Here is a 25,268-nt window from a genome sequence, read left to right as displayed (position 1 = left end):
CAACCAACCAACCAACCAACCAACCAACCAACCAACCAACCAACCAAAGTAAAAACAGCTAGCCAGCAGAGTTGGGTTTAGACATCTTGGTTAAAACTCTTTGCTTCAGTTTTGAAGGCATTGCTACTTCTCTCAAAGTTTGCAGGACCTTCTTTTTGTCTTCTGAAACTATTATGTGTGGTGACTTGAGTGACTGTCTCCCACAGTCTCAGGCTGTTGAATGCTGGGTTCCCAGCGGGTGGCACTAGCTTGAGGAAGTGTGGCCTTGTTGGAGGAAGTGTGTCACTGGGGGTGGGCTTTGAGAGTCCAAAGACTCTATGCCATTTCCAGTTCACCCTTTCTGCTTCCTGTTTGTGGTTTAAATGTGAGCTCCCAGCTGACTGCTTCAGTTCCCATGCCTGCCTGATGTCAAACTTCCCTGTCATGGTGATAATGGGTTCCTCTCCCTCTGGAACTATAATTTCTAACAAATCATTCTTTCCAGAAGTTGCATTACTGATAATGTTTTCTCACAGCAACAGAAAATTAACTAACATATTATGTATCTTAGTAGGAGTATATTCATGTATATATATTACATTTTTCTAAAAAATAAATCCACATACATTGTACTTTCGTCTTGAAACATCACTTCACAACAAGTTGTCAGGAGTCTCAGGAAGGCCCACGTGTAGCCATCTGTTCTCCCCAGTACATATCTAGAGCACAATATCAAAATCAGGACATGGACCTGGCATCTTAGCCAGGTCAGTGAATGAGCTGCCACCGTGCTCAAGCTACAGCATGCACTAGCAGCGTAGAGGTGCACTTTTCTGCTGTTGTTTTATAGTTTCAACAACCCCTCACATCTGTCATCATCAATTTGTTTTGCATTTACAAAAGTTTTGCCAATTTTGGAATTGTCTGGATTAAATTGGTTCCCTTCAAAAAATATGTAGAAGCCCTAATTCTAATGACCTTATAATGTGAGCTTATTTGGACAGGGGGTCTTTGTGGAGGCAATTGAGTTAAAACGAGGCCATTAGCAACCACAAAGACAGCAGATCACCTTCCTGCCATTCTGCAGGTAAGCACACAAGAAGGGAGCACTGATAACTGTTTTTTTTTTTTTTCTTGCCAGATACCTGGACTCATACTGTAGAGAGCCTTTCAGAACCTTCTTTCATTTACTAATATGCTCACCTGTCTTAGCTACGGTTTCTTTTGCTGTGATAAAACACCACGACCAAAAGCAACTTGGGAAAGAAAGGGTTTATTTCATCTTACAACTCTCAGCTTACACTCCTCCACTAAGGGAACTCAGGGCAGGAACTCAAGGCAGAAATCTCGAGGCAGGAGTGGAAGCAGAGGCCATGGAGGGACGCTGCTTACTGTCCTGCTCCTCATGGCTTGCTCAGCCTGCTTTCTTACACAACTCACAATCACCTGACCAGGAGCAACACTCCCCAACTGCCGTGAGATGGGCTCACCCACATTAATTGTTAATCAAGAAAATTCACTGTCGACCTGTCTCAGTTAACACTGCTCTCACAGATATGTCTAGGTATGTGTCAAGTTGACAAGAACCAACCATCACAACGTCTCTTCACAGCTCCAGAGCGCGTTTCTTCTAACTAAAGAGCCATGGCTTTGACATGTATTTAAAATACTTTGTCCATCTGGGCATGGTGCACACCTTTAATCAGAGCACACTAGAGGCAGAGGAAGGCAGATCTCTGTGAGTTTGAGGCCAGCGAGGGCCACAGAGTGAAATCCTATCTCAAAAAAGGTCTTGGTTCTTATCTTTTTATTTTACCTCCCTTCAGGTCTGTCTGTAGTTGGTGTCTGTAACTAACTACACGCTAAGTCTCTTCACATCCACCTCCATGCGTCCTGTCTTCTTATTTCTAGTTCTCATATTTCAAGCTGCTTTAAAAAAATGAACACAGGTAACCCTGAGCAGCTCTAGTTTCCATTTTGTTAAAAGTCTTTTTTTTTTTTTTTTTTTTTTTTTTACTTTCTTAACCTGGTGTTATGGGATAGAAAAAACAGTTGTGGTGAGTGTGCGTGCATGTTCCTGCATGTTCCCATATACGCTGCCTGAAAGCAAGTGGCAATTTTTAAATCTGCATTAAAAGTATTCATTGTTAGTAAGTAGAACTATCACGGATCTTACGGATACTATTCTATTTACTTAACTTATCAAATATGCTTAAGTTTATGTCTGCTCATTGTCATCTTTGGTGGCATATTTGTGTGTGTCTTCTGATGCCATGGGCATTTGTGGTTCTTACTGTGCTCAGGTGTGCCTCGGGGAGGGACTTCTTTGTGGTCTTAAAGTAATTCCTTCAGAATTTCTTTTTAAAAAAACAAAAATTATTGATTTTTTATTAGTTACAATTTATTCACTTTCTATCCCAGCTGTAGCCCCCTCCCTCATTTCCTTCCACTCCCACCCTCCCTCCCTCTTCTCCCTCCCATGCCCCTCCCCCAGTCCACTGATGGGGGGGTCCTCCTTCCCTTCTATCTGACCTTAGCCTATCAGGTCTCACCAGGACTGTCTGCATTGTCTTCCTCTGTAGCCTGGTAAGGCTGCTCCCAGCTCAGGGGGAGGTGATCAAAGAGCCAGCCACTGAGTTGGCTCTTTGTCAGAGACAGTCCCTGTTCCTATTACTAGGGAACCCACTTGGACACTGAGCTGCCATGGGCTACTTCTGTTCAGGGGTTCTAGGTTATTGCCATGAATGGTCCTTGGTTGGAGTATCAGTCTCAGAAAAGAGCCCTGTGCCCAGATTTTTTGGTTCTGTTGGTCTCCTTGTGGAGCTCCTGTCCCCTCCAGGTCTTTCTATCTCCCCCTTCTTTCATAAGATTCCCTGCACTCTGCCCAAAGTTGGCTAAGAGTCTCAGCATCTGCTTTGATACCCTGCAGGGTTGAGTCTTTCGGAGGCCCTCTGTGGTAGACTCCTGCTGTTTCCTGTTTTTTCCCTCTTCTGATGTCCGTCCCCTTTGCCTCTCTGAGTGAGGATTGGAGAGACGGTTTCTAATCCCTCCTAGGAAGTTGCAATCACGTCAGTCCATGATCATCCTAAAGTAATCCGTGGCTGATGAATGTACACCTGGACAATGAACTGGACACAGATGTTTGTGAGGCTCAACCGTTGACTGTGAAATCTTTGAAAAAGGCTGCAGGCGCCCTGCTTCCAGCCCACCCTTGTGTCACACATCCTGCCTGATTTTTTTGTTTCCTTTGAAGTCCAGGGTCCTGGCTCCTTCCTCATATTAACTTCTAGTTCGAGGCTATTGCCATGTATATTCCATCTGTTTCGTCTTCCAGGTACCGGCTAGACATCACCAAATCACCGTGCCCTCCCCTCTCTGTCTTCTCCCCTTCTCCCCCACCCTCCTATCTTCTGCCTCCTCATGCTAAGGATGGAACCCAGAGTCTCAGGCAAAGGTTTCAAGTACTCCACCTCTGTGTTTTTCTTATTTATTATTAGTGTGTGACTGCAGGGAGGAAACACACATGCTGCAGTGTGCAAGTGGATGTCAGGGAATGCTCTGTGGAGTGATCTCTTCTTCCACCCGTGTGTGGGTGCCGGGGATTGAACTCAGGTCCCAGACTTGTGTGGTGACGGCTTTACCTGCTTAACCATCTTGCCAGCCTCTTAAGAAAAAAAAAATTTTTTTTTCTTTTTTAAAGTCAGTTGTCAGGGGTGGGGCTGGAGAAATGGCTCAGTAGATAAGCACTTACCAGTGTGTGTATTTGTGTTTGTGTGTATATTTGTATGTGTGTTTGTGTACATGTATTTGTATATGTATGTTTGTGTGAGTATATTTGTGTATGTGTCTGTGTATGTACGTGGGTATCTGTGCTTGTGTATGTGTGTGTACATGTATTTGTGTATGTATGTGTGTGTATTTGTGTGTCTGTGTGTTTGTGTGTGTTTGTGAATATTTGTGTGTCTGTGTTCCTGTTTATATGTGTGTGTATTTGTGTTTGTGCGTGTGTGTATATTTGTGTGTGTTTGCATATGTGTGTGTATGTGTGTGTCTGTGTTCTTGTTTGTGTGTGTGTATTTGTGTTTCTGTATGAATGTGTTGAGTATGGTTCCCAGCACCCTCCTGGGGTGGCTTACCACTACCTGTAACTCCAGCTCTGGGTGGTCTGATCCCTTCTTCTCACCTCCACGGGCATCACTCAGACACACATGCACACACCTAAGTAAAAATTAAAGAAAAAGTGTATTGGAAGTTGGCTTGGTGGCACATGCCTGTAATACTATCACTTTCAAGACAGAGACAGGAGAATCACGAGTTCAGGGCTGGCCTGTAATACACAGTGAGATGCTGTCTCAAAACTAAGGAAAAAGCCAGTGACTGGAATTTTCTATCCGCTTCTGCACATTGCCATTTGGAGACTTTTGTAACGGAGGCTTTAATGTGGAGTCTTAAGTGCTTCTCTACGTACTCCCGTTCTCATGACCAGGAAGGAAGAGCCTCCACACAGCGCAGGGAGTTTGTGGGGATGAGATGGGAGTGGCATGAGGCGGGGCCTGGAGCTCCAGTCATTTTCATTGTCCACAGAGTCACGTAGGAAAGAGCACTCACCTGTCAGAGCAAGACCTCATACAGAAAGGCCCTGTCAAGCCCTTACCAGATGGCTTACTAATGCTCCTGCCTTCAACCAGTCTCCTCTGGTTTTTTTCCACTGGGCACCTGGGTCTCCGGTGCCGAGCTGGAGTTCCGGGCAGGTGCTTGCTTCTGGTGACGTTGGCTCTGCACACTTTCCCTTGAGCTTCCTGAGCTCCTTTCCCATCCAGCTTCCCACCTTTTCCTCTGCTGGATCCCCCACTTTCTTTATCCTCATGGCATACGCTGGCTTTGTTTGCCTTCCTTTTTGTGGAGCCCTAGCACATATAAGGTCATGGCTTTGACTTTTGGCCCAGCAGAAACAAACTCAAAGGAGTGAAAGGTAGGACTCAGGCCTCTCCTCACACTTCTCTTAAGCTTTTAGCCTAGGTTTTGCTTGTGTTCATCCAGGCCAAAGCGCCGGACATCTTTGCATCAGGGCAAACCTCAGCATCAGCAAAGCCACTCCTAAGTCTGGTTGACCATGGCAGCCTGTTCCACCACTGAGTCAACCCCAGGAGGATTGCCTTTGCTAAAATCCACTTCCCTTTACCTTGTCTGTGCTCAGCGTTAGGACTGGAATTAGAAAGAGTTGTAAACAGAAGGCTATGTCTGTCTCCACGGCACTTGTTTTTTGGGAAGGGAGGGGAAGGAGCTCACTTGTCCTTTAGCCTGTGGTCTGTGTTTTGTGATGCCCATGTCTTGTTCACTCACCCAGCCTGCAGGCCTATGTTGACCTAACAGCGTGGGCTTCCTTAGTGTGCTTGAAGGAGGCAACTCAGGCTTGCAGGGCTTTGGGCAGTGAGTGTGCTCTGCTGGGCACACAGGCAGAGTGTGACCTGCTGACCCTGCCCTCTTGCAGAGGCTGTGCAACCCTGTGTACTGCAGATACCAGTTCCACAGGACTCCAGTTCATGAGACCAGCGGATGGCCCCATGGGACTCACGTATTTTTCCAGGATGTCAACGTCATCTTCCTCGGGGCCATGCACTTCAGTGACGTGAAGGAGTACCTGGAGGGCGCCCCCATGGTGGTGGAAGTCCATGACAGGGACCGAAAGTTAGAGGAGCATTCCTGGAAGCCTGCCTTGTTTGGAGAGGACCCTGTGGATTCGTACATCAATCTCCAAGGTTTCATCTCCCCCAAAGACACAGAGAATAACCCCTTTGAGTCTCAGAACAAGACGTGGAACCCTTATGGGGTTGCCCGGGTCAGTTTTGCTGATCTCCTCCTTGGTTATAAGTACTTGAACCTGACTGTCCCTATCCAGAACTGTGAGCCACAGTCGGCCAACCAGAGTGAGGAAAGCAGGAACAGAAAGACATCAGCCCGATGCCGCACAGATGTCCTCTGGCACAGCCCGATGCCCATGGGCAACTACCTGGAGGCCAACTCTCTGCTCAAGCTTCGAGTGGACATCGCGGTGCCCCTGAGTATTTGGGGCATGGCCCAAGAGCTCGACCCCATAGGGACCCAAATTGGCCGCATCATTTTTGTGTTCAACACCAGGAAGCTATCCCTCCTACAGAGCCTGCTGCAGGACATCACCAAGATCAATGCCAAAGCCCTGGACCTGGAAAGCTACCCCGTTGAGAACATGCAGCAGACCCTGTCGGCCTTCAGGGTGCGTGTGAAGAACCAGGAGCAGAACCTGGACGTGCTCACTGGCTTCCATCTGCTGGATGGGAAGATCCACCTGCTCGTTCTGGAAGGCCTAGTGTGCCATGGCCTGAAGCGGCTATGGGAGAGTTACCAGAGCTGGTAGGTAGTCTGCGTCACACTCAGAGGAAAGCCATGGCGCTCTGGACACAGGGCAAATGGCGCAGGTCTTTCAAAGCCAAGGCCAGGTTCAGTGTCCTCTAGACACTGACCATAGGCAGACCTAGCTGTCATGGTGGGAAGGGGGAATTTAGGATTGGGCTGGTGGGATGGCTCAGCAGGTGTAGGTGCTTTCTGTGTAATGGTGGTGCCCCAAGTTGGATCCACAGAACTCACATAAAAGTGAAAGGGAAGCACTGACTCTACAAAGTTGCCCTGTGATCTCCACGCATATGCCATGCTGTGGTGCATGTAATAACGATGCATAATTTTTACAAATGAAACAGATTTAGGGTGATTTAGAACAGAGAGAGGGCTCTGAGCAAGTTAGGTTTAACTGTTGGAGGGATAGGATCTCCTTTAGTGGGAGGGCAGATTCCAGGGCCCCGGACCCCATGTGCTAACAGCAAGAGGCCAGAGTTGTCCCTGTCTATGCAACATGGGGCTATACCACCTTGGGGCCTGTCCCAATGTGCTGGCAAGCTGAGACACCCCAGAGAGAGGCAGGGCTTCTCTTTAGACATAGACCCGAGACAGCCAAGAATTTATACCCACACCAAAATCTGTACATGAATATAGAGTATATACAGCATATAATAAAAATCCAGGAACCGAATTTCCTTCAGCTGATCATCAAAATGTGGCCTGTCGCATAGTGTATAATATGGAATGCAGTGTGACAAGCAGGGAGGTGTGTAATGTGGCTACAGAGCCAGAGCCAGTTTACAAACAAACAAACAAACAAACAAGGGTCTGTAGCAAATAAAAAGTAGTAGAAAAGGATATTTTTAAATAGATGGTGTTTGGACAATTTTTTTTTTCTCCATAGGGGGAAAAAAAGAAAAGTAATTTCCTTTCAAGCAATTCATAAAAATAAATTCAGCCAATTAAAAAAATCTATGTAGTTTTAAAAAAAAATCTATGTAGTTTTAAAAAAATGACTCACTATTTTTATTAAATTTATTTTATTTCACTTTATATATGTTTTATTTGCATGCACGGCTGTGTGCCTTGTGTGTGCAGTGCCTGTGGAGGGCAGAAGAGGGCGCTGTGTCCCTTAGAACTGGGGTTCCAGCTGGTTGTGAGTCACTGTATGTGTTCTGGGAACCGAACTTGGGTCCCCTGCCAGATCAGTGAGTGCTCTTAACCACAGAGCCAACTCCCTATCCTCTCTATATAGGTTTTAAACCTTTTGTTTTGAGATAATTATACATTAACAAGTGTAACGATTTTGAGTATGTAACAATTATACATACTCTAAACTATGACCAAGAGGTTGCCTGTACCCCTCACACGCGTCCCTCTGATGTGATGTATAACCCAACATTCGGACAGTGCCATGTGGGCTCGCTGCACAGGAAGTCTGTCGCAGAGAATAATGCAGCTGCTGCAACTAAGAGACAGAATTATTTGTGTCACCTCAAAGATTTTCCTCCCATTGCCATGGTAACAAAGCCTGCCCTTCTTAATTAACTGTCCTTAATTTCTGGTAACCAAAAATTTGTTCCATCCTATTATGACATTAATCCATGCACAGTGGCGCATGCCTGGCAGAGGCAGGTGGATCTCTGTGAGTTCAAGGGCACTCTGGTCTACAAAGTGAGTCCAGGACAGTCAAGGCTACACAGGGAAACCCTGTCTTAGAAAAAGAAAGAAAAAAAGAAAATTTCAAATATTTTTTGATCGTTTGCAGAAGCAAAACTGATTTTTATAAGCTGATAAACTTGATGGGTGAAGGAGTTGCTTGTTTTTGTAAATTCTATGGTGTTTTCTACATAGGACATCATGTAAAGAGGGGTGACTTCTCCCCCTTTTCAGTCTGCACCCTTTTGTTTTCAGCTGTACTGGGTAGGACTTGCATCACTCTTCTTTTGTGAGTGGTGAGTATAGACAGCCTCATTTTGCTGTTCACTGGCGGACGGCATTTAATCTTTCTCTATTACACATGATCCTCGGACTCAGGCATTTCTCTACGTTCTTTGTCAGTTGGAGGAAGCATCTCCTATTCCTGATGCACTGAGGGGTTCTGAATGTGCTCATTCACACAGTTCATGAGACTCAATTGCAGGTAGACTGAAACACTTCTTTTTAAACTGTGAACTTGGAAATAATTAAGGACTTACAAATTGCAAAAATAGTAGCTGGGAGCCCTTGGCAGCATCTCTATAATCCCAATGCCTTGTTGACTGATAGAGCACAATCAGCTGGACTAGAAGGCTCTGATCTTTAAAAAGAGAGAAAGAGAGAAAGTTTCACCTTGTAGCCCAGGTTGTCCTGGGAGCTTAGGCTGTCTTTAAGTCTGCATCAATCGAGGTCTAAGGCTGCAGATATGAACTGTCATGCTCATAGTTTTTAAAAATCTATTTTTGAGAAGCAAAAATATAAAAATTCTAGATGACAACACCCTCATGATATCAAACTAGAGAAAAATTTCTCCAGTATAACATAAAGAATAAGAGCAAGAATGGTCCATTTTTGGCTACATTAAAAGGAGTAATTTTTGTTCAACCAAAAAACCATAAAAATTTTGAAAATGCAAGCAAAAAACTGAAAACATTTGCAGTACATGGAACAAAGTTGGCAATCTTGGCCGCATTAAAAAAAAAAGTCAGTGTTGAGTATGGTGTGTTCATGGCCTGTTGTCCCTCACTCAGTAACACGAAAGAGTGTAGGAAGGAATCCTGAGATGGCAAGAAAGGCTGGAAATGAAAGTCTTATGAAACAGTCTGACAGCAAGGCAAACATCTGAGTGGAGGCTTGGCAAATGACCTGAGTTCTTCACAAAGCAGGAACTACAGTGATCAGGGAGAAGTTCCCGAGGGAACAGGAGGTTGGGCACAGAGCTCATCAACTTTCACCATGTAGGAGCAGTACCCCGAGCATCATAGGGTAGGCTGTATCTAAGAACCCTGCCAGGTTGCTACTGCTAGAGTACCAAGGTGATCCCAGGTCAGGGAGGGACAAAGGAGCAGGAATGGGGACAGCTGGCCTTGGCTGCTAGTCCTTTCAGGATCCCATGTTGGGTACCAAGCTCATTTATTACCTTGACATTCTAGTCACTGCTTTTAAAACCAACGAGTGTAAAAGAAAATCCCTGCTAGACAGAACGAAGCTATCAAGTATTCCCAGGATCCGTGGGCAATGTGAATTCTCCTTCCTCCCAGGGTCACCACCTCCAATCGTGAGGCCTGCAAGGTGCTGTATGACTCCAGGTTGCTCTTCCATGACCGCATGTACGCTGACCTGGAGACCCTCCTGTACCACATACATTTGTTCAGGCCTGTGTCGATGCTCCTGAGGTACCCAGCGCTCTATATTCGAGGGGCTGTGCCACGCAAAGCCTTTAAGGCACTGACCAAGTAAGTATGGCTGGGACACCAGGGACATCTCACTATCTGGAGGCCAAGTGGGCAATAGGGACAGCAGACAAGAATGTCCTGAGCTTCCCAGGCTCCAGGAGAAGCAGATGCCAGTTCTCCTGAAATGTATCAGAACACGTTAGCTGAAAGAGGACTGGACAACAGACTGAGCAACTCTGCTGAGTTGCCCCCCGGGAACATTCTAGAAGGACCTGAGGAGGAAGCAGCGGGGCAAAGCATAATTTCCAGTGAGAACTGGGGATATGGGCTGCAATGTCAGCCAAGCCTTTCCTGTGGCCCAGGGCTTCCCTTTGTCTCAGCCCTCTCTAGGGCCAAGAAATCCTATTGCCAAAGAGCCAGCTCTTGCAATAAATGTCCCCTTTGCTATGCTCTGCCTGTCAGCCTTGCCTTTGTCCCAGGTGTCCTGAGGACTTCCCCATCCCTCTGCAGACCACTGGCTGAGAGGTGCTGGAACCTGGTGAGACCCCAGTTCAGAAAGGAACTGGGCATGAGGGTTAAGGGTGCAGGGGAGGTGCGTGGGCAGTCCCTGTGTATCCCTTGGGGCAAGAGAGCAGTGGGGCATCTGGGAAGGCAGAAAAGATTGACCTTGAGGAGCCACTGGCCAGTACTCTTATAGCCTCTCCCAGGCGTGGGGTAGGCTGTGATCTCTACTTTTAGGAAAATCTGACCTCAGCTAGTGCTATTGGGTTAGTGAAGCAGAAAGAGAACAAAGAATTAAGAGACTACGAGTTCAGGAGGAAGAGAAATGATAGAACAAGAGCTCAGGGCATGGAAGGCTTTTGCTTGCTTCTCACTTTTGTCCTATGGTCATGGAAGGGTCTGGGATAGGAGCTCTGACATTTGGGTGTTAGAGGCAAAGGCTTGACTGTCTGTTTTGGTAGATGATGCTAAATAGAATTGGGGAATATATATTTGGAGGGAACCACTGGTCACAAAATACTTTTTGTATTAGGTGCTTGTGATGCTCAATTTTTTTAGAGACAGGTTTTTCTGTAGTCCTAGCTATCCTGGAACTCACGATGTAGACCAGGCTGTCCTAGAACTCACAGAGATCCTCTTGTCCATGCCTTCTAAGTGCTGGGATTAAAGGCATTTGCCAAGTGGTTGTTGATATTAACTACCAACTTGATGGAATTTAGAATCACCATGGAAACACACTTCTGAATGCATCTATTATGGTATCCAGATAGGTTTACTGATCAGTGAAGATGCGTCCTGAATGTGGCTTGTACCACCTTGTGGGCTGGGGTCTTAGACTGAATAGAGAGGAGCAAGTGAGTTGAGGAGCACCATTTTTTATTCTCTTCTTCCTGACTGTGGGCACGACATGGCCAGTCTCCTTGCCATGGCGGACCTATCCCCTCAAAGTGTAAGCCGAATCAAGGCTTCCTCCCTTAAGTTAATTCTTGTCAGGGGTTGACCACAGCAATGGCACCAGAAAATCGGTACTGAGAAGCGAGGCTGTCTCTGTGATAAACATGAACACATCATCCACATGTCCTTGCGAAGAATGTGGAAGAGCTTGGGGTATAGAGAACCACAGGATTTCATGGGCAGACAGATTAATAAGCCAATCTAGTAGGAATTTGGAAGTCCAGGAAGCCGAGAGAAATGCCAACAGTTGAGGCCTGGCTGGTAAGGTTTTAGACAGAAACAAGGACTCTCCTGTGCTAGAGGTTATTCATTTTATATGCAGGCGAAGAGTCTGGCTGCATTCTGGCAATGTTCTGAGATCCTGACTGAGGCCAAACAAAAATCGTAATGGGCTACTTTGCTTGGCAGAGAAAAACCCAGGGTGGGATAGCATTCAGGCATTGTTATAGTCACTGCTTTTGGTTCTGATTCGGGGAGAGTGGGGGGAGAGAAACAGAGAGGGAAAGGGAGAGGAGAAGGTGAGTAAAAATGGGGCAGAAAGATGAAAATGTGCTATTTGGTCTGGGAAAAGAACTCGTTTTAAGTGGCAGGCAGGATGGCTGAGAAAACAGCTGTAATTATTAAAGATTAGCTCCATTACAGAGAAATAGAAAAAAACCCGGAGGGCCAGACCCAGCCTGTGGGACATCCATCTTGAGGAAATGTAAGGGCAAGGCCCTAATCTGGGAATACCACGGAAGAGTGTCAGGGTAGCATTGCCCTCCAGGGTCAGCAAACAGGGCCCGATGCAATTGTGGTCCAAGTGAGCCAGGTTACATCTTGAGCTGGCAGAACTTGGCAGCACTTGTCCACGTGGTACTGGATTTGCAGGCATTAAAGATGCAAGAGTAATGGAGTCATGGAGGCTTGTCATAAGATTCTTGAAGGCCAGCAAGGCTGGACAATACATGGCAGGGTTGGGAGTTCCTGCAAGGAGATCCTGAAAGGCCACAACATGAAGCTGTAAAGGTAAAGTCTAAGTTTCAGTGGAGACCTTGGGATGTTAGAGATGTCAGGACCACAGAATATCAGCTAAGAAAGATCTGGGTGCAGAGTGGGATCCGCCCAGGACCTCCCATGTGCTGCCGGAGGCAGAGCTGGAAGGTTTGGAGCCCAGATGATTCTGTCACAAGTTTCAGATGCCAGATATGGAGCTTCAGGATGTGGTGTTGGTTCTGTTGGGTTTGGGATTGCTTTGGTCTGGTCCCATCCTTTTGGGATGGGAATACTATTTTGTGTCATTATATGTTTGAATCATGTAACTTATTTTTTATTTGTAAGGAGCTCACAGGTAAGAGATTGCCTCAGAAAAGGCTTTAGATTTTGGACTTTTGAATAATTCTAGGACCTTTAAACACTATGGGGACTTTTAGAGTTGTACTATATGTATTTTAGGTTATGAGATAAAAATAAGACTTTAGGATGAAGAAGTAGTATGTTAAATTTCTAAATGATGTGTTTAACAGTCAAGTTTAAAAGGGTGGGACTTGTGAGAGTTAATTTGATTGTCAAAGTAGTGGTATTTAGAGCCATCAGGTATTGCAAAAAGAAATGGTCTTGGGCTATTAATGATTATTTTAGCCTTATAATTTTTAGGGTGGTTTTATCTAACCCGCTATCACAATCAATAAAAGACACAGATAGCTGATAGATTTTAGAAATGCCTTATTTCACCTGGGACTGGGCAGATATTACCCCCCTAAACTCTCCTTATCACTTCTAAGGCCCCTCTCAGGCCATCTGCTTTAATCATTCCTATCTGGGCTTCCTCCCACCCACAATCCCAAAGTAGTTATTAATGTTCTGCATTTAGGCCAGTTTCCTCCATCCATGCTGACCAGCCATGTGCTTTCTCTATGCTCATCCATCGGCCCTCTGCTTCCTTTCTCCTCTGATACCTTCCTCCTTCCCTTCCCATGAGCCTCCTCTCCTCAAAGCCCACAAACTTAGGCTACACCTACCCCATTCTGCCCTGCCCAGTTTTAGGCCTTTTAATCAGCCAATCAGGAATAATTTCTTAGGCAAGGTTACAAACATCATTTTGGGGTACATGAGTGTCTGTTCATAAAAGACAACAAGCAGGCCTTGGAGAGCAAATTAGTTAACAATAAAACACAAAGCACCAGACCATGCTGTTATAACCAGGGAAACAGCTTTCAGTGTACTTGTAAGGATTTTTTTTTCCAAAAATATTTAACCAAGCAAGGCAGACTTGCCCTGAAGGTGGGTGGTACCACTTCATGGGCTGGGGTCCTGGACTGAATAAAAAGAGAGAAAGCTTATGGCAGAGTTCATTTCTCTTTCCTTCCTGCCTGTGGATGACCAGTCACCTTATGCTCTTACTATCCGTGCCTTCTCAACCGTGAGGGATGTATCCCCTTCAACTGAAAGCCACACCAAACTCTCCGCTTTTAAGTTGTTTCTTGTTAGATATTTTGATAACAGCAGCAAGAAAAATGACTAATATAGTTCTACAACCACAGTGACTGTGTCTTGTCTTTGTTTCTGACAGTTGAGGAAGCAGAGGTTCAAAAAGGCCCAGTAAGAAAGAGTCCACTGATTCAGTAATATACTTCGCTTCAGTGGGGGCAGTGAGCAGCACCCAGTTCTCAGATAGTGTCAGTGTGGGTCCTGGGTCCACCACAGGCCCCCCTAGGTGTGGCCACTGCTAGCAAAGTGAAGTCCTGGGGCTTGGGAGGTAGGGTCTCAAGCTCTGTGCAGGAGTGAGCTGTGACCCATCACCCGTTCCGACGCAGGAGGACCCTGAGATGTACCTGCTGAGGGCTAGCTGGCATGTTGGGGCAGCTCCCTAGAGGGTGTGGGACTGATGAAGACTATGGCTAAAGTCGCAGTCACAGAAAAATCACTCAGTGCATATTGCGGGCAGTTCCGAGCTTTAGCAGGCTTGGAGGAAAGGAGAAAGTCAGGAGTCCAGCCTAATCTAACTCTGGCACCACTAGTCAACCCGAACCCTCATTTCTGCTGTGAGATGAGGTGATACAGGTGAGGCTGAGTGGCCGGCCATTCTTCATTTCAGGATCCATGACATCTGTCACAACAGCACCAGGCTCAAGGAGGTTATTGTAAGGGATCTGCTGCCTTCTTCCTCCATGCTTAAAGACCTGAACCTAGGGTTTGGAATACCCATTTCTCAGGAAGAACTCGGAGATGCAAAGCAGATGGCCAGATCATCCCCACCTGCTCCCAGTGAGGAGAATGTCCAACGTCGGATTTCTACCCTCCCGCAGGAGATCCAAACCCACCAGGACAAGTACCTGCACTGGCGGAACAACATGCTGCTGAAGAACCAAGCCCACAGGGGGAGCCTTGTCAAGGTGGCACTCCCTCTGCACTCCATGTTGGGGCTCCCAGGTTCCGCTGTGGCTTCTGGTCCCTAGTAAGGGATACAGGCCAGGTGCCTCTGATCTCTACTCGCTCCTCTGGTTCAGGACGCGGGCAGGGCTGCATTATGCCAAAGCATTTGTTTCCAGTCCCACTTACCTTGACTGCCCTTCTAAAATATGAGAAAGAGCAAGCTTAGGCGTAGGGTACCCACCACAGCCTTAGGGTTTCTTTTAGAAGAACTGTTATAAACTGTCTTGTGTAAGCTGCTAAGGCCATGGGTATCATAGGTCATCTAAGCAGCACAGAAGGAAACCGGACCATGAGAGAAAACACAAAGAGGATTGAACCCAGGGTCTTGTGCATCCCAGGCAATGGCTCTGCCACTGAACTATGTACCCAGATCTTGTTTCCGTTTTATTTTAGATAGGGTCTCTTTATGTAGCTCAGGCTGGCCTCAAATGCATGGCCCACCTGCCTCAGCCCCTCAAGTGCTGACTTTACAGGTGCAAACACCATGTTCAAGTTATTTTTATTTCCCTAGGAAACTCACAATTAAAGCCACCTTATCTCATTAGCATCCTTTCTGAAGAGGGAGCAGTCCTCAGTTTCCTTACCAGGCTTGCTGTAGAATCCCCGCCCCCTGCCATACCTCATGTAACCTAACACTGAAAGTCAGCGTAGCTAATGATGTCTATCCCTGTGGCCTTAGGACACCGTGTCCCCTGTTCATACCATGAAGGTGCCCCATACTTCTGACCATTTGGATGTAAATTTTTATCTGTGTTACTAAGTGGATGGAAGAATAGTGGCTCAGTGTCATCGGGAAGTGTCAAGATGTTGCTCCTTCAAATTCTGCCCTGGGTAGTGACATGCTGGGCTAGATGGCTTTTTGTCATGGCTGTGGGATTAGAAAGTCCGTGGGTGCTCAAGAATTTTTGGTTGGTTTCTGCACCATGGCTCTATGTCAGAGGACACCTACTGCACAGGAGAAAGGGACTGGTGTAGGTGATGGCTGCCATCTCTCTCCTCAGAAAAATATCACAGAAGCCTATCAATTCCCCAAGAAGCCTCTAAAGTCAACGGCAGCAATTAGAATTCCCATTCCTGAGAACAACGTTGTCCACAACTACAGCATCCAGACCCTGAATTCCACAGAGCTTGCTAAGAAGGAGATGTTTAAAGAGATGGCCAAGGTGAGTGCCAAGGCAGCTGGCTAACACTCTGTCCTAATTACTGTTCTACTGCTATGAGACACCGTGACCAAGGCAACTCTTAGAAGAAAGCATTTAATTGGGGGATGAGGGTTAGTCTGTGGTTATCATGCTGGGAAGCAGACAGACGTGGTGCTGGGGCAGTAGCTGAGAACTTTACATCCTGATCTCCAGGTAGCACCAGGGAGAGGGAGAGAGACACAGGGCCTGGTGTGGGCTTTGGAAACCTCCACGTCCACCTTCCAGTTACACAACTCCTCCAACAAGAGCACGCCTCCTAATTCTTCCCAAACAATTCCACTTCCTGGTGACTAAGCATTCAGATTTATGAGATGGTGGGGGCCATTTTCATTCAATCTGCCATACGTACGAGATTTTCTTTCTCTGACCAAGGGTTATCAAGGGCGTTGGCTGAAGCCAATCATTTATGGACAGTGGACAAAAGAGCAGATTATAGGAGAAGAGTGTGACTCCACCATGCTATAGAGAGAGCCAGAGGGGCTTAGCACATGCTCAGACACACACGGTTGAAAAGAGGACAGAAGCTGTTCTCGGGAGCACTGTGTTGCTATGGTGATAGCCATGAGAAAATTGTTGGTTTAGGCTTTTAGCACCTATGTCACATAGAAAACTATTTCCTCTGTCAAAGGGGACAATGATCTGACCCTCGCAGGGCTGCCTTAAGAGTTTAGTTAACTTGAGTGCATTATAGTATCAGGACCCTGTGCCACTGCATCTCCAGATGTTTCTGTTACCTGCTTAGAAGCTTGGTGGCTGCCCAGCCCTAATACTGCTCTTAGCAGAACTGTCCTTCACTTCTAGGAGCCAAGGAAGAGATTCACATATTCACAGAATTACCTCTCAGCTATGGTGGATCCCCTGGACCTAAAGGAAGAGGAGAGGAAAGCCCAGAAGAATTCCCGCCAGGCCTGGCTCACAGCCGGTGGGTTCCAATTGTGGGGTCTTCAGAACACCACTGGAAGCCACCAGCAGGATCTTAGACTACCACTCATCAAAGAGCTAAATGAGGTCTTCAGGGAGGAGCTGGGACTCAAGTGGGGAAGTCCCTGGGGACTTCCACCTCACTCACCTGCTCCTCTTATTTAGGAATGGCAAGGAAGCGCGGGGTTTATTAACAAGCTGAAGCCTGCGCTGGACCGGGAGAGGTGGAGCTGGAGCCAGCGCCATGTGGACTTTGAGCTGTACAAGAAGCCCCCACTTCACTTCCCGTTGCCCCCTCTTCCAGCTCCAAAGTCTGCAACTGGTAAGCTAGTGCCACCCTGCACCAAGCCTCCTGACACTGCTGGCGAGCAGAGCTCGGGCCCGTTGGGGGTGTTTAGCACTGGCAGACCTAGTGGCCTGCGTTGTTTAAGCTCTATTGCCAGTAATGATGGAGAGGGCACCAGGCCCCACCGGGAGAAGAGACACAAGATTGATTGCTACTCTGGAATCCAGATAAGATACAACATGCCACACACGACAGCAAATGGCTGGGAGATGTAACAGGACTAGAACATGAAGACTAACAGGTGCACACATTTTGATATTCTATACTCTTTTGTTGGTTAAGTGGTCCTGACATATGTTGCATTTTGTCTTTAATTTCTATGACTAATCTGGACACAGCTTCATAGCAATTTCTGATTGTGTGGTTTAGTAGAAATGGCTGCCTACACCTCAATTCTCTATGAGCCCTAGAAATGACAGAATGAGCCTAACTTTCTACTTCGGTATCTTCTAAATAATTAGTGCAGCCTCACATAGAAGATGGCAGCAATGACACGCTATGTTCAGAATATGGAATCTCCATATTTGCAGAGCCTCAGGTCAAACCTCGCTGTGGATTCTTAAGGAAGGAGAAAGTCCTTTAGTACGTGCACGTGACAGCCTACCTGAATGGCTCCAAGTGCTCCATTTTATTTTTCTATGTTTAGCCAGGGTCGCATGTAGAATCAGGTGGCCTTGAACTTGCTCTATAGCTGAGGCTGACTTCGCACACCTGGTCCTCATGCCTCATCCTCTCAAGTGTTGGGATTACAGACATGAGCCACGTGCCTGGGTGAGTTCTCTATTCTGTGAAGAGGCTAGCTGATGCTGCCATGTCCTGGAACGGGGTATGGGGACACCATCCTTCCTCAGAATGTTCTGCCTAGAGGTACACACAGACATATGTGTGCTTCTAAAACACCATCCAGGACACTTTTTCTCTGCAGAGGGAGACGCATGGGTGACTTTCTGCCCTGTAATCATACATGTGGGCTGAAGGAGGATGTTCAACAGTCCTATGATTCTCATTCTGGGAAGCTGCCTCCAAGTGAACTCTCCTCAAAACTCCAAAATCTTAGGAAAGAAGAGAGGGGGGACCCCAATCAGTAATTGGATCCTGGAGGAGAAGCCATTTGCTATCGTGTGTGGCATGTTGTATCTTATCTGGATTCCAGAGTGGCGGTAAATCTTGTGTTTCTTCTCCCGGTGGGGCCTGGTGCCCTTTCCTTTATTACTGGCAATAGAGCTGAACAACACAGGCCACTAGGGCAAGCAGACCCTGGATACATGTTACAAGATAGGACCAGGGGCTATGGAAGAAGAATATTCCAGAGAGGGAGAAGTGGTCACAAATCCCAGATTCCCCAGGGGTAAGACCTTCTGGCGTCTACAGAAAACAGCAAGTTCACATCAACTGGAGTCCAGGGTTAATGAAGCGGGTTAAAGGTTCATCTTCCACCTTAGTGACCTCCCCTGGGCAGATATCAGCAGAGCCTTCAGAGGGGCTTCCATCTACAGAGGTGACCTTGGGCTGTTTGACCCTGCTGCTTTGAGCACAACTGCTCTTGGCAGCAGTCGCTGGCGGCTTCTGAAACAGCTTCCATAAACAGCGCCTGGACTTGGGCCCTTTATCCTGAGTACCAATCTCAATTACTCTTGACGCATTGAAGAGATTCCAGAAGTAGTCTTCCACGCAGATCACACCATCCAACAGAAACAGCAGAGCTGAGGTCAGAAAAGATGACCACTGAGAGCTCTGAGGGCGACCTCTGAACACTAGGCGTGGTTTCTGGGGTCAGAACACCTGGCTCAAAAGGTCTATAGTACCCCGACTAAGCTTCCTCTGTCTCGAGGAACAAGTTGCTTAACATCTGTGAGACCATTTCCTTCTCTGTGAGGCAAATGTCAGCTGGCTGCTCTGAGGTGTCACAGGAAGAGCCAGCCAAGCAGTAGGTGCTAGTGACTGCATCCCAGGTGATGAACATATAGGCAAGCAATGGGTAAGGGTTCATGGGCCCATCGCTCACTCACCTGTCTTCTCTCAGCTAGGAAACGAAAAGCAAAGACCCAGTCTTCCGAACAGCGCCATCGCAGCCGTGTCACAGTAAAGCCACCTAGTACCCATGGCAGTTTCTCTGTGCAAGCCCAAGACTCTCCCAGTGATCCTCTTCCGTCACTAAAGATCCCGTCTCAGCTAGGCCCTACTTCCCATGAATCTTCACTGGGACTACACCTCTCAAGTCCCTCCTTCCCCAGCCAGTGGCTTCATTAAAGTGTAGTATAACAAAGGAGGTTAGCTCAGTTCCCATGACCCTGTTGCAAATGCATGCTGATTTCAAAAGCAAGCGGCTCTGTGTGTGTAGCCTGTTTTGTCTCTTTGGGGCCCTGTGGGAGCTCACCTGGTGGTGATCGAGAGCCCAGTGTGAATGGAGCAGCAGGCATGTGACAGCATGGCTTTCCTGCTACGGGTGGCTGCTGCTGCTAATCACCCACTTCAACAGCAGCTGTTTCTCCACAGAGACCTGGGGCAGGTTCTCTTGAGTGGACCCCTGCTATCACCCATGGCCCTTTCAGAATCCCACCTTTGCTATCTCAGTCACCCTTTGCTTTTCAGCAGCTTGGAACCAATGACCCCTTTCCCTCAGTGTTGTGAAACTCTGGATATCAGTTGGTCTGTCAACCCAAGACCAAGACCGAGAAATCTGTCTTAAGCCTTAGGCCAGCACTCAGTGGGCTCAGCACCACCTTCAGCAACAGCAGCTCTGTAGTGCAGCCCCTGCATTTGCCCTAGATGGGTGGCTCCTCTTCATTCCGGGGAGCTGTTGTTTCAAAGAAAGATTACAATTGTTCGATTGTGAAGACTCAGGAGCCAGATGCTGGTTTGGAAGCCTATCAGCTCAAAGAGGCAGAGAAAGCACCCAGCTGACCTTCCTATTCAGCTCATGTCCCAGAGGAAAAAGCCAAAAGCTCCTTCTTCCTCTCTATGCTGTCGTAAATACCCTTCTCTCAGTGTCCTTCCTTTCTACTTAATCCCTGTCAGCTGGTTTCTTGCTCTGCCTCTTGACCTAGGGTTAACTTTATTTAGCTCTTGGGTTAAAGGTGTGTTTTAGGGCTGAGCCACACAGACCAAGAAACAGGTTGTTATAGTTCACAATCTCGGGGTTCCCAACAGGATCAAATATCCTGTAACAGGGAGCTTTTCTCTACCTGGAAGGTGTCCAGGAGGCGACAGAACCCTCAACATGCAGGGCTCCCATGCAGGTACTACGGACCAGCTGCCCCAGCCTGTGGTGCTCTGGTCTAGACCTGGCCTCAAAGGTGAACACGAGGCACAAAATAATCCCATGGCTGCTGGTTAGGAGGCATCAGGTGATCAGACTCCAACTCTGTGGCAGGAAGACCTCTTTCTGCAGAATCCTGCCTGTAGCTCAAGCCTCAATACGGTAAAGAAAGCCCTCAGGACACAAGGCCTTGCTGAGTCTGTTCTCAGCCACAAGAAAGAAAAAGATTGTAACAGGGCAATGGCAAACCCTGGGCCAGGCTTCTTCCAAAAGAAAGCTCCCTCTAGTTGGGAGCCGTGCTTAGCAATTGGCTTCTCCATAGGAAGGGTGACTCCTCCCCTTCTCCCTGCCGGCACCTAACCCAACCACCATAGATTCACTTTCCTCAAGCTTGGCCTTTACCAAAGGGAGGCCTGGTACAGATTCCAGCAAGGGAACAGGCCTCCTTTATAGAGAAGGAAGATTCTTTGGCCCGATGGGCCATATGCTTCAGTCAGGTTTCTGCCTTAAAAAAGAGAAAGCCCACTGGCTGCAGATCCTTGAATGAGCATGGGGCTGCTGCACAGGGAAAAAAAATATCTTCCCAGGGCTGAACCCTAAAAATCTAAGTCCAGAACTCCACCTTGGGGTAGAGAAGACAGTCCTGCCACTGGGGCCTTTTTCCAGTCAAACCTTGTCCTTACAGAGAGAAGGGGGTCCTAGGAACGTATACACACAGCACACTCCGACGGAAGAGAACTTCCTCTTTTCGGGAGGTCCCTGGAAGTACTGTTTAAGCACTATTTAAACACTCAAGCCTACCAACTCCATAGGTCATGACGTCAGGACTACTCCACCCCCCTGCTCCAGCGCGAATCCACACAGGCGCAAAGACGTTCGCATTGCCTTCTGGGATTCGTAGTTTTCCCCCATGAGGTCTGCGCTCCGGAAGGGGGCTGTCAAGGACTACAAGACCCAACGTTCCATGAGTCCTGTGGGAGGAAACGATAGGAGAGTGTGGGTGTGCCCTCTAGTTTAGTTAAGCAGCAGTTTGTCACTGAGCTGAGAGGGAATCCCTGCTTGAGTCACTGGCTCGCGTGGAGTGGTGGTTCCGGAAAGGGAGAGGCGCATTCACTAGAGAAGGAGCTTCTGGTCTCACACCCCTCCAGGACATGCCCCGCGTGTCTGCGGGAAGTGGCTGCGAGGTTGTCTCCTTGCGAAGGAAGCTGCTCTTACCGCCATGTCTTCAGACTTCTTTCTGCAGCCTCTGGACGGCGGTCCTCGCGTGCCCGTGGGGCCGGGGCAGACTGTGATAGGCCGCGGGCCGCTCCTGGGAGTAAGTGTGGGAGGTACTCCAGGGCGCGGGCCGCCGGAGTTTGCTAGGCTAGAGAACGCCAAGCCTCGGGCAAGGTTTTACAGGTTCGGGGCAGCACGTTTTCAGTAAACGTTAGTCGACTCACAGACATTCTTGGTACCTCTAAAAAGTACCGAATGAGGCAACATCATTATCATCCTATCCGGCTGGCAAAGAAGGGCCAAGTCCAGGTTGAGCTAAGTTTGATTATAAGATGTAAAATGTAAACCGACCAAATAAACAAACCCGCTATCTTTTAAGGGCTAGTAGTTACTCTAAGTATGTTGATCTACAAACTGTACAATATGTACAGTACTTTATGGCCCATTACAGAGAAGGTTGGTCACCCATTGGCCTCCCCTACGCTAATTTCTTTTATTCCCAGGTCTCTTCTGCAGGGCTGGTGAGCCTTACCGTTATAATAGTAGTTCTTTTGGCAGTATTAGTAGCTAAACCTTAAGTGGTCTGGGTAGTGAGTCAGCCTAAAGAGATATTCTAATTTAAAGGATGCTTCTTATCAGCCTCGTTCGGATGAGGAAGTTGGAGTATAAACTGTTCATGAAAAGGTGATACATACACAGATGGCCTCTAAGCTGTGTATTTCTTACCCGCTTTAGGAAGATTAGGAACCAGAACATTTGCAGACTGCGCTATGAAACTGTGCTCGGTGGTAGTCAACCATTTAGCATTGCCTCAAGACATATGATTTATAAAGGTCACTCTAGAGAACCTGGCGGTTGAGTAACACAAGGGTCTGGAGAGATGGGTTAGCCAGTAAGAGCCTGTAAAGTCTTACAGAGGACTGAGTTTAGTTCCCAGCTGCCTGTAATTTGCCTCTGCATATCCCAACACACACATATCTGTGTATAATAAATAAAATCTTAAAAATCACACAAAATCTCTGTTTTAAGTGAGCATATGATCTTTTTGATTGGCCACATTTATTTATTTTCCTAATTATATCTGTGTCCCCTTCCCAGTCTTCTATAGTTTACCACTTTGGCACACTGCTTTGCTGTGCTGATTATAGCACTGTGGGCATACAAAGATGAATGAGGCACACAGGGTTCCTGCCCTGCAGGTGTTTTCTGCTGGATTAGAGGAGCAGACCTGGGCCAGCTAGTTGTCAGGGAGTAAGGAGTGTTGTCAGGCTGGCCAAGTTTCAGTGTCTGCATGGAACCATTAGTATTCGCTTTAGGGCTATTTTGGGAGTGGGAAAAGTGGTGTTTTGAGGCTGTCTTGTATGTTGGCTCTAAAGGGAGGTTTTGTGTGTGTGTGTGCGCGCGCGTGCGCATGTGTGTGTGAAGAAACATGTATGCATGGCATGGTATTGATGAAGTCCAAATGTTGCCCATCAGTTTGTATTCCTCAAGATGATTATTTAAATCTTTTGGTAACATCTGTTGCTTTCCTTTGTAGACTGCACAAAGGTTGGAAAGAGTTTCCCAGGCTGCTGTCTTCTTTTGAATGTTGAGGTTAAACCCCCAGTCAGCTTGTTCTTCATGTAGCAGTCAGATGGCAGATGAATCTGTGTTAGCTTGCTTCAGAGGAGTAAGAAATCCTGTTGCCAATGCAGACTACTATGGATTTGGCTAGGAGAGGGGTGATTCTGGCCTATGTTCTATAAGCATGGCAGTGGATTTAGAGCCCTGTTAATATGAGATGAGCCCATCTGAAGACTGGTTTGTAGAAATGGTAAAGGCTGGAGACTCAGCCAATTATCTGGTCAGAAATTTGATCTTTTAAAAAGCATCTCTTTTTGGGTTCACATTCTTCTGGAAAGGTGGATTGCCGTTATTTCCCACCTGAATGGTATCTTCTGTGTTCTTGCCCCATCTCCTGATTCTTCTCTCTCTTCTTCCCCATTACACATGCCTTTTCTTCTCCAACATAGATTGTGAGATTGGTGTTTGTGTCTTTCTCCAGCATGTTGGCTAAAGTGTTTTGTAATCTCTGTCTCCTGGTTGTGCTTTTGATGTTGATGTGGTTTGCTCTAGCTTTGACTTCTTGGAGGATGTGTTGGTATAATAGAATTGAGGTTATTTTAAATATATTTGGATTTTAAAGAGAGGGTCTCACTCCAGAGCCCCAGCTGCCTTTGAACTTGCAGTTTTCCTGCCTCACTTCCAAGAGCTGGGTGTATAGGCACGTATGTATCCAACAAAAAACTCCCCTCCTCCCCCATCAAGAGATGATGTTTGTAATGAAATAAACCATGTTTCCACTAGAGGTCACACTATACTTTTGTTTTACTCAAAATATGCTTTTCTTTGTAGTGTTGAGTTTACTTAAAAGATAGATTGTGATAAAAATAGATCCATTATTGCTTATGGATAGTATACAAAAGGAAAGAAACCTCAGATGAACTACTAGAGGAACCATCTTTATATGTCATGGTTTTATCACAGCATTTCTCTGATGGTTAGAAAATCCATTTGTGGAGAAGTAACGGTGAGATCTTGACATTCAGGATAAAAACAGGAACTTCTTACTGTGCGCTTCAGAGAAGCTTGCATTTCTGTGATTGCTTCTGAGTGATTTCACATAGGTGTAGTCACATGTGAATGCTTTCTCACATACATCGTTTGTTTTCATTAGTAAAAGTAGGGATTTTGAACACTGTGTACTCTGAGAGTGACGACCAAGTTGCTTAGATCCTCTGGGCTTGCAGTGCCCAAATATGTAAAAAGAATAATAGCCGCAGCAGCATTGTGTGTGTGTGTGTGTGTGTGTGTGTGTGTGTGTGTCTCAGAATGTAGGTCAGCCGTAAAGCGCTGGTTCTGGCCCACTCAGGTACTCGCACAGAACAATGAGGGGCCTCTGAACTATTTTTTTAAGTTAAGATATTTGCTTCTTTGAAATAGCCATATTTTGAATGAACTTTTGAAGATGGTTTTTCTTCAGAAATTAGTTTTTAAATTAACTATTTTTTGGGGGTAAGAATTAACTTTTTGCGGTCCTCACACAATTGTGGCCTGTGCATTTCATGCTATTAAGTGTGGAAGTACTATGTGATCTTAAAAAATGAGTACAGATTTGCAGCAGTTTCAATGTAGCCTTAATGGGTTTAATTTTATCTATTCATTGCTATAGTTTGTTTTGAGAGATAATGCTGGTCCTACTGTACATAATTCCAGACTCAGCTGGGTGTGGTGGTACACACCTTTAAATCCCAGCACTCAGAGGCAGGCAGAGGATGTGAATTCAAGGCCAGCCTAGTCTACAAAGCAAGTGCAAGACAGCCAAGGCTACACAAAGAAGCCCTGTCTCAAAAAAAAAAAAAGCCAGACTTCAAGTCCTTGAAAGTAAGTGAACCAATCATATAATCAGAATATAGTTGTTTCAGTCAGGAATAAAAAAGTTAATCCCAATTATTACATTTACAATGAGGTTGGAAGGATTGCTTTCAGCATTTAAAATATAAGCAGTTTGGAACTTCAATGTAAATAATTTTGAGTGTAAATTGACCATTATTAACTCAAAACACGAAGTAATTATATTGAAGACATAGATGCTGATCTCTCTTCATTGTAAATGTTTGGTATGGGCTGCTTCCCTCCTGCCGCCTTCTTCTTCTTCTTCTTCTTCTTCTTCTTCTTCTTCTTCTTCTTCT

General features: G+C 46.5%; 2 protein-coding genes across 6 annotated transcripts in view; both read left to right on the top strand.

Moving 5' to 3' along the window:
* Nucleotides 1-19,380, top strand: part of Cfap92 (cilia and flagella associated protein 92 (putative)) — a 41,332-nt gene extending 21,952 nt beyond the window's left edge. Inside the window, exons 9-16 of one of the 5 annotated variants that reach the window (XR_008721305.1) lie at nucleotides 5,471-6,369; nucleotides 9,591-9,785; nucleotides 14,257-14,554; nucleotides 15,596-15,757; nucleotides 16,598-16,804; nucleotides 16,883-17,039; nucleotides 17,149-17,304; nucleotides 19,087-19,134. Coding sequence is in view for 3 of the 5 variants with exons in the window: in XM_055617448.1 (XP_055473423.1) it covers nucleotides 5,471-6,369; nucleotides 9,591-9,785; nucleotides 14,257-14,554; nucleotides 15,596-15,757; nucleotides 16,598-16,804; nucleotides 16,883-17,039; nucleotides 19,087-19,313 (2,145 nt within the window). In the remaining 2 variants the exon portion in view is untranslated. Of the gene's footprint in view, nucleotides 1-5,470; nucleotides 6,370-9,590; nucleotides 9,786-14,256; nucleotides 14,555-15,595; nucleotides 15,758-16,597; nucleotides 16,805-16,882; nucleotides 17,040-17,148; nucleotides 17,305-17,709; nucleotides 17,829-19,086 lie in introns of those variants that run through there. The other 4 variants (XR_008721306.1, XM_055617448.1, XM_055617449.1 and 1 more) reach the window with 4 other exon arrangements.
* A 1,954-nt stretch (nucleotides 19,381-21,334) lies between these two features.
* Nucleotides 21,335-25,268, top strand: part of Aplf (aprataxin and PNKP like factor) — a 56,127-nt gene continuing 52,193 nt past the window's right edge. The window contains exon 1 of the mRNA XM_055617432.1: nucleotides 21,335-21,637. Coding sequence (XP_055473407.1) covers nucleotides 21,542-21,637 — 96 coding nt within the window. The 5' untranslated portion in view covers nucleotides 21,335-21,541. The remainder of the gene's footprint in view (nucleotides 21,638-25,268) is intronic.

Source organism: Psammomys obesus, unplaced genomic scaffold (assembly GCF_907164565.1).
Source record: "Psammomys obesus unplaced genomic scaffold, mPsaObe1.curated_primary_1811, whole genome shotgun sequence".
NCBI classification, from domain to species: Eukaryota; Metazoa; Chordata; class Mammalia; order Rodentia; family Muridae; genus Psammomys; species Psammomys obesus.
This window is presented reverse-complemented; position numbering and strand designations above follow the sequence as displayed.